At 53.3% G+C, this 14,119-nt stretch overlaps 1 protein-coding gene across 5 annotated transcripts in view; it reads left to right on the top strand.

Moving 5' to 3' along the window:
• Window positions 1-14,119, top strand: part of PAX2 (paired box 2) — an 81,716-nt gene that overhangs the window by 30,388 nt on the left and 37,209 nt on the right. For all 5 annotated transcript variants that reach the window (XM_081225141.1, XM_081225144.1, XM_081225140.1 and 2 more), the window contains exons 5-6: window positions 2,258-2,343; window positions 3,836-3,955. In XM_081225141.1, the coding sequence (XP_081081267.1) occupies window positions 2,258-2,343; window positions 3,836-3,955 (206 nt within the window). The remainder of the gene's footprint in view (window positions 1-2,257; window positions 2,344-3,835; window positions 3,956-14,119) is intronic.

The raw sequence follows: 14,119 nt of genomic DNA, 5'->3' as shown, positions 1-14,119 counted from the left end.
GGACTGTCAGGGAATTCCCTTTTTTTTTTTCTTCCTCCTCTTTTCTGAGGCCAGCTACCTATGGCCTTGTGCCTGTCTATTGCTTTACCTGCATTGGTTTGCACATGTCTCCTTTAGTTTAAAAATCACTCATGGTTGGGCTTCCCTAGTGGCACAGTGGTTGAGAGTCCGCCTGCTGAAGCAGGGGACACGGGTTCGTGCCCCGGTCCGGGAAGATCCCACATGCCGTGGAGCGGCTGGGCCCGTGAGCCATGGCCGCTGAGCCTGTGCATCCGGAGCCTGTGCTCCGCAACGGGAGAGGCCACAACAGTGAGAGGCCCGCGTACTGCAAAAAAAAAAAAAAAAAAAAAAATTCACTCATGGCTTGAGATTCTGTAAACCTGGTTCCTATATACTGGGGGAAGTCTGACAAAGTAACAAAAAGCACACATTTTAAATACTGAATTCCAACTCTGCCCTAGCTGGCAATGTGATCTTGAGTAAGCTCTTTAACCTCTGTCAGCTTTGGTTTTCAGTCTGCAAAACAAGGATAATAGTATTGCTTTGGAGGTTGTTGTGAGAATTAACAGTAGTATATATATACTGTAATATAAATTGCATATAATGTTGGCATATAATAGATGCTCGATAAGTGGAAAATCGCTAGTATCATCATTACTTCCAAGTTTTCAGCCTTATTTCCTCTTACTCCCTTACATCCCTCCACCGTTCCTGGCCTAGGCATTAGCCCCTAACCCAGCGTGACCACTCGGCTCCTGTGCTTTGCTTCTACCCTCCTCCAGCATCTGCTTCTAATGCCCTCTTCTCCACTTCTTTGTTCATCTTAGAATCATATTGGTTTTTTTTTTTTACTGGGGAAAGAGACCTTAGAGATTCTGTAGTCTAACCTCTTTACTTTATAGCTGAAGAAACTGAGGCCCAGAAAAGGAGAACGATGAGGCCAAGGCTATGTGGCCACTTAATGGAAGACTCGGGGCCTCAGCCATGAAGCCCAGTGACTTTTCCACCATCCTCTGTGCCTCTGGCTCCTATACATGTGTGTGTATATATATTCAGCCTTACTCTGCTTTGAGGATCAAGTTCCACCTCCTCAGTGACTTCTTTCCCATTTCCCCCACCTGCAAGGGGGATGACGTCTCCCCCACATCCTCCTGGCACTTACTGCCTGGCCCCCTTGGGGTTACTTAGCTTTCTCGGGGGATGTGTCTTCCCTGCCCAACTTCATTCCTGGCCCTGGGAGGCAGGGGCCTTGTCTCGGTTGCCTGCACGTAAGTGTTCTAGTCCCCGCACGGCTTGTGACTCACCTGGCTGGCTGTCTCACACTCCTCTCTGCAGGGAGAGCAGCGCCTTCAGAAAAGTGGCTTCCAAGGGCACCTGACTGACCAGTGGGTGGAGGAGAGTGTTCCTTGGTCCTGGCCCTAGGGTTGGTCTTTTGTGTTGCTGAGCCCTGCGTCCTTGGATCACTAACAATCCCCAGCCCTGGGATGTTTGATCTGGATTCCCCCCATTCCACCCCAACGGAGTGCATAGGGAAGGTACTAGGCTTTTCACCTAGTCTGGTAAAGAAGGTGTGATCCAAGTAAGGCCTCTGAGAAGGAGGCCAGCGGGCCAGCGAGCTGGGCAGGGACAGGGCTTTGACAGGTTTGAGAGCCCTAAGCGGGCTCAAGGAGCTAGCTGCTCAGGGCCTGACACCTGGCAGAGGGACCAGTACTGTGTTGGAATCCTGGAGCTGAAAGGATTACCTGTGACCCAGCCCTTTCCCTGGCTACTCCTCTTTAGCTCAGGAAATGGGGAAATCTCACCCCCTCCCTCGGCTCTGGAGGACTGTGATACAGTCCCAATAGGAAAGCCAGCTCCAAAATGATCAGACTCCTCTCGGAAGGAGATGTGTGTGGTTGAGGAGGGAAGGATGGACAGCAAGTCACCAGGGCAGCCCCCACTCCCAGAAACGGGAAGGATGCTGTGCTCTACTCGCTCTGCTGCCCGATCCTCGCTACCAAACATCAAGCTGCAATTCACCAATCACACAGCAGGACAGAATGCAGATTGTCTCTGCCCAGGGCTGTACTAGGCTGGATCACAGAGCCAACAGGAGGGCAAGCTCCTGCCTTGCAGCAGTCAGAGAGGGCAGGGGTGCAGGGAGCAGATGGGTGAGGAGGGAGCTGAGCTCAGGGGAGTGCCTCTGCAGGACTGGGCTGCAGGTGACCAGGGCAGGAGAGGGCATGTGATGTGTGATGCTGTTGTCATGCTGTTGCAGGATCATCCGGACCAAAGTTCAGCAGCCTTTCCACCCAACGCCGGATGGAGCTGGGACTGGAGTGACTGCCCCTGGCCACACCATCGGTAAGAGGGCTCAGGGAAGGGGGGAAGCTGAGCCCCCTGAGAGCTGGGAAAAGCAGCTCTGCCCGTGGGAAATGCCCACCTGTCTGAGGTCCAAGGCCTGTGCTCTCCCTGGGCTCCTAGAGGCTCGGGATCTTCCTGGGAGACTAGCTCACGAGGACTGCTCTCTGCCTCCTGTGAGCGTCTCCTCAGAGCTGCCTTGCCTTTATCAGTCTGTGTGTCTGTCTCTCTCCCTCCATTCCCTCTAACTTTCCTTCTCTTTCCCATCCTCCTCCTCCATCTTTTGTTCCCTGTTCCTCTGTCATATCTACTTGCTTACTCCATTTTTTGAGATTCTCCTCCTCTCTTCTCCCCTCCTCTGCCTTCTTCTCTCCTCTTCCTTCCTCTCCTCTCTGTCCGTATGGCCCTGGACCTGTTCCTCTGTCTCTCTCCCTCCCTCCTCATGGCTTCTCTCCTTTTGACCTGTCTCTCTTGATCTGTTTGTCTGTCTCATCCGCTCAGTAATTGTCTGCCCCTCTCCAACCTCCTCGTTTATTGACCCTCGCTCACAGCCTCACAGAGACATGACCCAGGTCCACCAGAACACCTGCTAACGGCCCCCATCCCCCCCACACGCTATCTTCCCTTTGGCCCAAGGGCGCTTGGTGCTGCTGAAGCCATAGATGAGGTCTGGGACTTTAGGGGCTGGGATGTGGTTAAACTTCTCCTGCTGCCCCTCTTGGCAGCTGTCCCCTCTCTCTTGACCAGCAGGAAGTAGAAAGCGCTGGTCCCAGCCCCCCTGGAGTTGGCAGGAGTGCTGTCTACTAGGCCTGTGTTACAGCATGTGCTGGGAGGGAGGGTTGGGCCAGGCTGTACCTGAGCTGATTACTGCGGAGTGAATGTGTTCACTATTCTGTGCCCTGAAGGAGAAATTAGGAACTTCTCAAGCGATTTCAAGACCAGAAGCAACTGGGGGAGAGGAGCTCCACACTCCCGGGGAATATCAGGACCATTCTTGTGTCTCTAAGAGACTCAGATAGACCTTAGAAAGCCACACTCTAAATCAGGACTGGGAAAGACTCCACCCAGGAGACTAGAAACAATGGCCTGGGGTTTGTTTAGAATGATTTGTCGGGCTGGGGATAAGATAGGATGAGCTGTGCAAGGAGGCATCCTAGGAGCTGTGTTCTCTGCACGACTGCTGAGTCGCTTGCTTTCTAGGTTGAGTCAGCTTTTGCTGTTTGCTGAGCCCACATACTCAAGGAGTGAGTGAAATCTCTAGGTCTGCAGAGAAGGCCTGGGGTTGACTGGTCCCCACTCAGTCCAGGGTGGACAGCAGTGAATAGCCTAAACTGTATGAAGCAACGCGTTCCCCCTTAAACCTCAGAGGAAGGAGGGGACTATGGGCTCCCCATCCCTCCTCATTTCCTCTGCTTCTCTCTGCCCCCAGCCTTGGGGCTTTGGCCTGCGATCACAACTGCTATCCTGATGGCATTTCCTCCTTACTCTCGTCCAGTTCCCAGTACGGCCTCCCCTCCTGTTTCCAGCACCTCCAATGATCCAGTGGGATCCTACTCCATCAATGGGATCCTGGGGATCCCTCGCTCCAATGGCGAGAAGAGGAAACGTGATGAAGGTAGGGAGGAGGGAAGAGGCTTGGCTTCCCCTGTGCATGCTTTGTCCTTGGACTCAGAGCTCCGGTTTCGGCCTAGCCTCGCAGCTGCTCTGCCGTGAGATCAGTTTTAGTAGCAAAGCCCGGGTCCCCCCACTACCCTGCTGGCTCCTGGAGAGAGGGAGGCAGGCTGCTGGTGGGGCCATCAGTTTCACCATCTGCTCAGCAGCCCCGACTGCCTCACCTTCCACTGGGATTCATCCCGAACATCCCGGTGGGATGCCAGGAGGGAAAGCATGAGCCACGGACCATGGGAAGGTTTTGGAGGTTGGGGGACAGCTGGTCTCTGACCTGGGGATGAAAAGCCAACCTGACTTGTCCTCCTCTGATCTCAACCCACCAGAAGATGGGGGAGTGTTGTCATGTGCAGCTGACCCTAGTGTCCTTTCTCTGTAACACGTGGACCCTGGGCCCATTCAGACCACTTGGGGAGCTGGGCATGGACCCTCTCTGCTCTTCTCTATGGGAGGAGACACCCCGCCAGGCTCTTTTCTGGCCCTTCCCCTCATTCCCTGTAACTCCTCGGGTACAGCTAGCTATTAGGCAAGGAGTTAAAGGGTGAGGAGGTGAAGAGGAGGAGGAGCAGGGAAAGGAAATCAGAGGAGAGAGTGGTGGAGATGAACTTGAAAGAAGGTGTTTTTCAAATATTATGACATTAAGGGTCCCTTGGTGACCATCTGGTTCTCTTTTGATGCATGAGGCCAGGGCGCAGGGCTGGCAGGCCCAGACAAAGGGAAACACCAGTGTCGGGAGCCTGCTTCCTGCCCTGATCTTACGGTCCCTGCTGGGGAGGCAGTAACTTCCTGGTCTAGGAAGGGCATATGATTTTAAGGGTATCTCCCATGAAATAGACAGAACCCTCTAAATATGAACATAGGGGGGTGACCAAATATCCCATTAGTCCAGACAGTCCCAATTTATGCCTTTGTCTCTACGCCTTGGCCAGTCAGCATCTCCTTTTTCTCTCAAAAATATCCTGTTTGGACAGTAAATCATGTTGTCATCCCAAGCACAGACAAGCCCTTGATTGGGGCAGCTCTAGAGGGTAAGGAACAGAGAAGAGAGACAAAGCTGAGATTCCCTAGACCCAGGCTGAGGGAAAAGAGAGTGTGAGAGCCCCGGCCTCCAGCAGAAAGGACAGCATGTAGGAGAGGCCTGGGCCTGGTAAGACAGTGATGACCTGGGGCTGGCCTCCTTCCAGAAGCCCTAATGGCCTCGTTTCACAGGAAAACAGCTTGTCTGGCTCTATTTCTCCTTCTTCCAAAATATCCAAACCCATTTGGCTGCCACGGCCTTTGCCACTCACTAAATTTCATTGTGGTTGTTTTGGCGGCAGCCACTGATGGGCAGAGGGGTGGCTGCATGAAAGGGCCTAAGTTTCAGTTCTCTCTGGGGGTTTCCCACACTCAGGCCTTCGCCAAGCTCCCTGGCACTCTTGAGTGATCTGGAAGATTCTGCCTCAGAACCTGAGGATTTCTCCTTTAACCACCAGCACCTGTGAGATGACCAGGGGGCCGGGAGAGGCCACAGGACCCCCTTTGTCCTCTCCCCTATTGGTCTGCCGTTGGGGCCAAGGGTGTCCTCTGCTTCCTGGGCTCCTGTGGGCCGTGAAAGGAGCTGGGGTTAGAGAGTCACTGGCCTGAGGCTGCGGCCACTGCAGGTCGGGCCCGGCTGGCCCAGAACAGAGTACTCTCCTCTCTGAGCAATTGATCACATTCATTGTTTCAAGTCAATTCAATTCAGTCACCCTTTCCTGGGCATCAGTCACAAGAAAGGCTTGGTGCTGCTGTAGGATCCCAGAGCAGAACAAGATATGATTCTTGTCCTTAAGGAGCTTACAGTCTAGTGGGGCATGTAAAACACGTGAGTCCAGAGAGCAGAAAGGCCCATCAGAGATCTAGATATCTGTGTTGTGATGGAGGTCTGGGCTGCAGGCCATGGGAACTCAAAGTGGGGAGGGAGTGAACCTCCAGGAAGGGCTGCTCTTTGAGGAGGGGCCTGAGGGATGGACAAGGGGCACGGTTCAAAGACAACGGTAGTTGAAATTCTGTCGGACAGACTGAGCTTTGTGACCAGAAGACACTGTGCTGAAAACACAGGGGTGCTTTGGCTGGGATGAAAGGGCCTGAGGGGAAGTCGTGGCAGTAAGGCTGAGCGGAGGGGTTAGGCTCACAGGAGAGGAGACCAAGACGGGACCCTATAAGGAGTTTGGACTTTTTCCTGCAGACGTGAGAAGCCACTGCAAGTGTCTGGGCAGGAAGGGGACAAGAGCAGGGCTGGGCTGGGGAAGACCCTCCTCCAGGAGAGTGGTGGTGATGGCAGTGGGGAGACATCTCAGGAAGCAGTTGAATTCTGGGTGAGGGATAATGGCAGCCTCTAAGTTTACTCTTGCTGCTTAAATACTTACCCACAGGCCTAGCCAGTTGGCAAGAAGGATCAGAGACCCTGCTTCTTTTTTGGGGGAGAGGGTTCTTTTGCCTCGACTCACCCCTTCTGACCAACCCCAGGCCAGATGGAGCTGTCCTTCCCCGGGTGGCGGCCAGAGCCTATTAGGGAGGCCAGTATTCCGTGACCACCCCCCTACCCCAAACACACACCACCACACACACACTTGATCCATCGGACCCAGGTGGAAAGGGAGGGGAAAGGAAAGGCTAGAGCAAAGGCAGACCTTTCACAGCCCATTCCCCCCTTCCCCCATTCTGGGTGCCTCCAAGCAGCCAGGCCCAGTTTGCATTAGGGAGCAGCTCAGATGATTAAGAATAGGGGAGATAATTATGTGTCAAAATGATGTAGCCCAACTCTGCAGTCAGGCCAAGGTAGCACAGCAGCTGGCAGGCCAGTCGTAGGAGGCAGCCTCAGGCATGGGCTGCACAGACACCCAGGTGTATCCTTCAGCTACTGGGCCAGCACCACAGGCAAAAGAGAGAGCTGACTCGGGTGATGAGGGACGCTGGGATGGGAATGGGGATACATGTCAAGGGACTAGACCTCGAGGGAGTGGAGGGGCAGGTCTCTTTCCAGGTGGACCCTGTACCCCTGCCAGGCTGGCGGGATTTTGGCCCCACCCACTGGGGCATCTCCCTAGAAGTGTCATAGCCCAGGGGTGAGCTGTGAGCCTCTCTGTCCTCAAGGAAGCCACTCCCGCTCCTGCCTGTGGGTACAGTTCGGCCTATTCTTCAGCACTAACAATGTAACGGTGGTGGGCATTAGCGAGGACAATCACTGCAGCGTGTGCTGGCATTATTGGAGACAATCTCAGCAGTAGTTATTGGTGTTCACAGTGATAATACCCAGAGCATTATTGGCATTGGTACTCAGAATATGGAGAGCGTTATTAGTATCGGCAGCAATCAGATCTGTGGGGACATTAGTGAAGGGCCGATCAGCTGTGACTCTGGGGAAAAAGGAAACTGACAGTGGCTGTGAGCCTGCTTGAGACGCCCTCTCATGCTTTGGGCTTTGGAAGAATGGAAAAATCCCCAGACTTGCCTTTAAGAAATATGCTAGTCAAGAAGCTTTGACCTCCCCTCCCCCCAAGAGTCCAGGAGGTCCCAGAATGAGATAGGTAGACAGACCAGGGACAGATGAGGAAGTTACGTCACAAAGCACCCGGCAGACAGGCTGTCCATCCATCTGAGAAGGTAAATCCCCGTTCAGTACCCTGCTAAAATCTTTCCCTCTTCTTGGCTGCAATTATGGGTGAGTACATTAGGGTCCTTTGAAGGAACACCGTTTCCCCGAATGTTGCGTGCCCTGGCTTATGTGGCTGCAGGATAGGGACTTTTGTATTTTTTTAGGCTGAAAGACCTAAGTCCTTTACCTTCACCCAGTTGCTTTTGGCTGTGGCCTAAAGCATTGCCATCCATCAGTGTTGTTGAAGGCCAGAGCAATTACATAACTTGTCCAAAAATCTGAATGAAGTCATATGTATGAGTCTTTGGATCTGTGTGAGGGGAGGTGTGTTGGTATCATCCTTTGATGTGTGGGATTGCAGGGGGCCGTGATTCTGCCTTCCATTAATTAGGTGCACAATGAATTGTGCAGTTGAGTGGTGCCAGCCCGGTGCAGTTGTACGTTTGCGGGCAGGGCAGCCTGCGTGGCTGCAAACAGCCGAGACCTGTCACTGCCTTTAATAGCTCCCTTCTGCTTTGGATGAAGCTGTAACTTCAAGAAGTGGTTTATTTCCTTAGTTTCCCCCCAAAAGTCCCCCAGTGGGTTGCTCAGATTTGACTTGGAGCAAATGAGGGGATTAGGCTGTGGGAAGGAGCAACATCTGCTCTGTCTAGGAGCCTGGGCTGCAGGCAAGAGAAGGCTGCAAAGACCCCCACGCAGAGGAAGGATTCGGGGTGGAGGCCAACAGGCAGTCCCGGCAGCACAGCAGGGATGGGCAGTGTGGCTCAGTGGGGAAGGGGTCTGGAGGGAGGCGCATCCGGGTTTGAGTCCTAGTGCCTTGGGCAAGTCACTTAACCTTCATCAGCTCAGTCTTCTCCTCTGTGAAATGGAGATGGTGATGGTACTTCACAGGGATGTGGGGAGCACTACGCGAGATCATGGAGATGGAGTTGAGCCGACTCCATCTCGGAAGATGGCTCGCTGTGTGTCTGGGGAGGAAGGCATAATTGGCAGGTTTATGTTTCAAGGGGAAATGAAGTTGTGTCAGAAAGAAACTTTTTGGGGTACAGCCTCTCTCATCTTGGTGCAGCTCCTTTTAAGTAGGGAAGCCTAGGGAAGCTGATGCTGGGATAAACCGACCTAGATGGGACCAGGGCAGTGGGGGAAAGAGATGAGCCTCCCCTGTGTGACTGGGAGGACCTCTGTCCATCTCTGCTTGCTCATCCGCTCTGCGGTTATATCCACTTGGGCCGCATGTCATCTCTTATTAGCCTCCACAGGCATTTTAGATGTGGGTAAATAAATACGGGACCCCTTCTTCTCTAACATGGAGGCATCCCCCCCTCTATCCATTGCTGTGTATTTCTGCTCCCACATGCAAATTTATTTATTTACCTTGGGAAATGTATGTTTGTTTTGTGGCCACATGTGCTTTTTTACATGGGTTATGCAAATGTGGGTATTGTGTGTTCTCTGCCTTTCTGAGATCGTTGGGTAAAAGGGGATGCAGAACTGCATTGGGCAGGCATGCAGTTTTCTGGGTAGTGTATGCACTCGAAGAGATGTTCAAATGTGAGCAGGTGCATGTCCATGTCCCTGTCAGCAGCTCCAGGGAGCTGGGAGAGCTCTAAGCCAGGCCTGGGTGTGCTAAGGCTGCGTGGTCTTGAGGCATAGGTTCGCGTATGGAATTTTGCCCAAAGGGCCCTGAGGGCATCACCCTGCATTCTGTTGGCAAAAGGATGGGCTGTCCTGATCCTGCCTCCAGGGGTGGACTGGCCCCCAAGGCAAAGGAGACTGAGACTGGGAACCCTTACAGAGGAACCTGGTCTCCCAACCTCAGGGTTTTTCCCCCCTCCCTGGTCTTCAACCTGCCTGTCTTTCACGCGATCTCTCAGTGTCTGTCTCTTATTTGCTCTAGTCGAGGTATACACTGATCCTGCCCACATTAGAGGAGGTGGAGGTTTGCATCTGGTCTGGACTTTAAGAGGTATGGGGGCCAGAGGGAACATGGTGCGGGAACCAGGGGAAAGAGCCAGGGGTGGCCGTTAGAGAGTCTTCAGAGAGTGGGTTCCTAAGGGCCAGAGAGCAGAATAGGAGGAGGTGGCCCAGGATTCCACTGGGAAACCAAGAGGCTAACAGAGTGTCAGGGCCTGGCTCACTTCCGCCTTGGGCTACTGCTGGGTTTGGGGGCTGAGGCCCCGTGGCCTGGAGGGTCAGGCCCTCAGTGGATGGGGGACACTTTTTCCAGCCCTTGGAAAAACAAAGAGCAGATCGGGTAGTAAAACAAAAGCAAAGGAGACCTGGAAACACCTGACAGCCCTAATTCATCACGGCCCAAGTTTTTTCCCGTGTTCCCATTATATTTGTTTGTAAAAGTGGAAATCAATTTTGAAGGTAATTTTCTGGAAAGAATGGAAGGGAGGTGGGAGGGCCGGATAAGGCAGAGATGGTAAAAGGAAAAATTTAGGCCAGGCACAGCCCAGGGGCAGCTCTTGGCAAGGTGAAAGAAAATTGCATATTCAATCTCCATCCATGAATCTCCCTCACTGCTGCCCGCCTCCTGCTTGAAAACAATGAAGGCTTTTTCCCAACGCTGGGCAGGGCCTCGGTATCAGCCTCACTTTAACTTCAGGGTCATTAATTCCCTGATTATTGAAGGAGAAGAGCGGGTTGCAGCATCAATTCCAAAGGCACCCCCCCAGGTGATCAGGCCCCGGTTGGGGTGGGGTGGGGGGCAGCCAGGGTGAGGTGAGGTGTTGCTTCAGAAGAGCAGAGGGGTGGGAGGGAGGAAGTGGGGAGCCAACTGGACTGGGGGAAGGAAGCCAGGAGGAGGGGAGAAGAAGGCAGTCATTACTGCATACCTCTGTTGTGTTGTTATTGCAAATTAAAAGTAGCATGTTCCACTCCGCAGCTATCTTTGGGGAGGGAGGGGCACCGAGGGAGGTGGGGGATCTTATCATTGCTTCTTCAGCAGACCAGCCGTGGTGTCACCGTGTGAGGTGACATTTGAATTTACAATTCCGCTGAGAAAAGCCATTAATTCACAAATTAACATTTCTCCCTCTCCCTCTCTCTTTAACACTCTCTCCCTCTCTCACATGGGTGTGCAAGCAATTGAAAAGACAAAGGAAATAGCCTTAAGGAAGAGACTTTACTGCTAGTCTGTCTGTGCTGAGATTGCTCCCCCTGCTTCCAGATAGATAAACCAATTACCTGAGCAGCTCTGCTACTGGCCGCCCAAGATCACCTCCTTTTGTAGGCTGCCTCCATGGCTGGATTACACTCGGTGTATCTCATTAATGTAAACCAGGCATGCCCTGGTCACCGGGCTCTCTTCCCTACTCTGTGTCTGGAGGGGCAGCGGGAGGAGTGCTGGTATCAGAAAAGGCAGGCAAGGAGGACCCTGGGAAAGAGGAGAGGCCGCTGCTGGCCAGCTGCCAGGCCCTGGGACTCTGGGTGCTCAAGGCCCGGGCCTTCGGTCCTGGAGGAGGCTGCTGGGGGGAGTCTGCAGGTGAGCGCTCCTTGGCAGGTTTGCATGGGTGGACACTTAGAGGCAGAGGCACGAGCCAGAGCCTGACTCTCTGGGGCCCACAGCGCCTGTTCTCTGTGGCCTTTTGGTCCAGGGGCCGGGGGCTGGCAGGAGCAGAGAGGGATCTGAGCGCTCCCTGCATGGGAAGAGCTTAGGGAAGTTTCGCTGAGTCCACATCATTTTAGTGGGACAGGATGCAGCCTGAAGGAGCTGGGAGGGGTGCAGGGGAGGGCCCAGAAGGCAAGGTGAGGTTGCACTATGTTGGGTAAACAAAAGGAGGCTGCACTGATTCCTTAACCGAAACCCAGCACTTGGGCGCAGTTATGTCTGTTTGCCACTCAGTCCCTACACACACACACTCCCAGCCATCCAACTCCTTTCTTAGAGAAGACCCATCCAGGAGCGTGGACCCGGGGTGCTGTGCTCTCAGACCTCCGGAGTGAGCTTACATCGTGGGAAGGATGTCTCAGAGCCTTTTTTTTTTTTCCCTATTTATTTATTTATTTATTTGTTTGTTTGTTTGTTTATTTATTTATTTATTTTTGGCTGCCTTGGGTCTTCATTGCTGTGCGCAGGCTTTCTCTAGCTGTGGAGAGTGAGGGTTACTCTTCCTTGTGGTGCGCGGGCTTCTCATTGCAGTGGCTGCTCTTGTTGCAGAGCACAGGCTCTAGGCACACGGGCTTCAGTAGTTGCAGCACGCAGGCTCAGTAGTTGTGGCTCGCGGGCCCTAGAGCTCAGGCTCAGTAGTTGTGGTGCACGGGCTTAGTTGCTCCGTGGCATGTGGGATCTTCCTGGACCCGGGCTCGAACCCGTGTCCCCTGCATTGGCAGGCAGATTCTTAACCACTGCGCCACCAGGGAAGCCCCGCAGAGCCTTTTTTGCTTTTACTCTCCTCCAGGACCCGGCCAGGCACTGCATGAAGACACTATATTGGCAGAGGGAAGCCAAGCAGAGTTTGAGTTTCTGTAAGGAAAGTACCTCTGTGGGTTATTGCTAGAATTATATGATTTCACACACACTACGTACTACCAAGCACAGGTCACAGACTCTGAACCTAAGGAGGCAGGTTCTATGAAAGTCCAGAAACAAAATCTGCATGGAGGTAGTCATCTGTCTAGACAAGCACCCAACTTTAACTGTATTAACAGAGCTCAGCCTATGTTCATTTTCCAACAAATAGTCAAACCCTGGCTACTGTCCACTCCAGCCCAAAAGCGAACTAAGTTTCAAAGGTCAGCATTTGCTAAGACACACCCCCCCAAAATCCACTGCTGAACACACATTCATTGTTATGAGTATATCTTCCTAGTAACATGGGAAATTAGACCGTTCATACCTGAGGGGGGAATTTTTCTATCTTAGTTGGATCGCATATTTTAGCCTAACTCTCAGGGTAATGTTGGCTACGAGCCTCTTGAACACCAACCATGTCATTATACAGAGTTAGGTTTAAAGGTTTTATTGAGACCTTTACCTTGCGCCCTGTGCACACTCGGACTTACTTTTTTCTGTAGAGAGATAGCAGGGTTTAGCCATGGCTGTGTGTAGCTGACATAGGTGTGTGAATCTGTACCTAAATCCCTGCGTTTATATCAGAGACTGCAGCCACGTCATTAACCACCTTAGTTTCCCAGCCAGTTCATGCTGTTGTGGGTAAAGAGTTATATCTAGTTGTCTGAGGAAGGATGTTGAGATTTAGCACAAAAGAGTATATTTTTTTCGTAAAATGCCAAAAAGTAAGAATGGATGGGTTGACCCCACTCCCCAGGAGAGGAGGTACAGACTTGCAGTGGAGGGGCTGTGTGTGACCCTCCACCACTGGAAATCGGGGTGGGAATAGCAATAACTTTCTCAGCAGAGGCCTCGGGTCCTCCCCACCCCCGCATCTGTGCGCTCCTGTGCACGTGTATGCACACCCACCGTGTCAGAACACATCTTCAACCCCTTGTCTTCCACTTGGCAACTACCTTCCAGCCCTGCAGGTAGGTATCGTCCTCCTTCCCCCACAGGCAAGGGCACCAAGAGAGAAATCTGGGCAGGGGCCTGGAGGACCCCTCAGAAAAAGGGTCGGGGAGAAGGTAAGCTGGGGAGACTCAGGAGTGCCGCCTGCCAGGGGAATGGGTCCCAGCAGCCTCCCGACCATTGCTGGCTGCACAAGAGGGGCCCCGGAGCCCAGGGAAGGGCCCCTCCCTTGCTTGCCTTCCTCAGGGCCCCGGTGGCCGGGAGGGGGGACCCTCCCCATTCTCCCCCGTGGGGGTGGAAAGGCCAGGAGGGTTGGGGGAGGGCTGAGAGACGGATCACGAGCCTCAGAGCCGAGTAGTTGCAGCACAGCCAGTAATTCAAACCATCCTGACCCTTCGGTGAACTCAAACCTGCTGACCTTGACAGCACCAGACAAGGGAGGCCTCACAGACCTCAACCTGCATGGAGGCCTCGCCTTCTCTCCCTCCCTTCCTTGGAGCCCATATCCCAGCCTCCAGGTGGCTCCTCATTTGGCCGTCCGAGGGACATGTCAGCATCCCTCCCTCCCTGAGGTGCCCGCCGGCCTGCCTCAAAGCACCCTTTGTGCTCATCTCCGCTGGAGACAAGCGTGTGGACATCTCACGGGGGTCTTTCCAGGGCTGGGCTGAGGCTTCCTCCTTCAGACAGAGCTTTTACACCTTGCCCACCCATCCTCCTCCTGCCCAGGCTTCATCTTTTTCAAGAGCTGTAGTGTGTGTGTGTGTGTGTCTGTGTTTGTGTGTGTCTCTGTGTGTGTGTCTGTGTGTGTGTGTCTGTGTGTGTGTGGTGTCCAGGTGCACACAAGGGCAGGGATAAAATGTGATCGAGACAGAGCAGACAAGGGGAGGGAAGAAAAGCAGGAGGAAAGCAGCCCCAGGAACCTGCATTAAAGTAAATGCAGTTTATGAAGTTGATGCTTTCCTCCTGGGGAGAGCTGGAGTCCATCCAACAGCCTCTTGGAGCCTGCCAGACAGCTCCTGAAG

The sequence above is a fragment of the Mesoplodon bidens genome, assembly GCF_964165515.1.
Source record: "Mesoplodon bidens genome assembly, chromosome: 1".
Classification (NCBI taxonomy): Eukaryota; Metazoa; Chordata; class Mammalia; order Artiodactyla; family Ziphiidae; genus Mesoplodon; species Mesoplodon bidens.
Note: the sequence above shows the minus strand (reverse complement) of the source record. Positions and strands in the feature narration are given on the sequence as shown.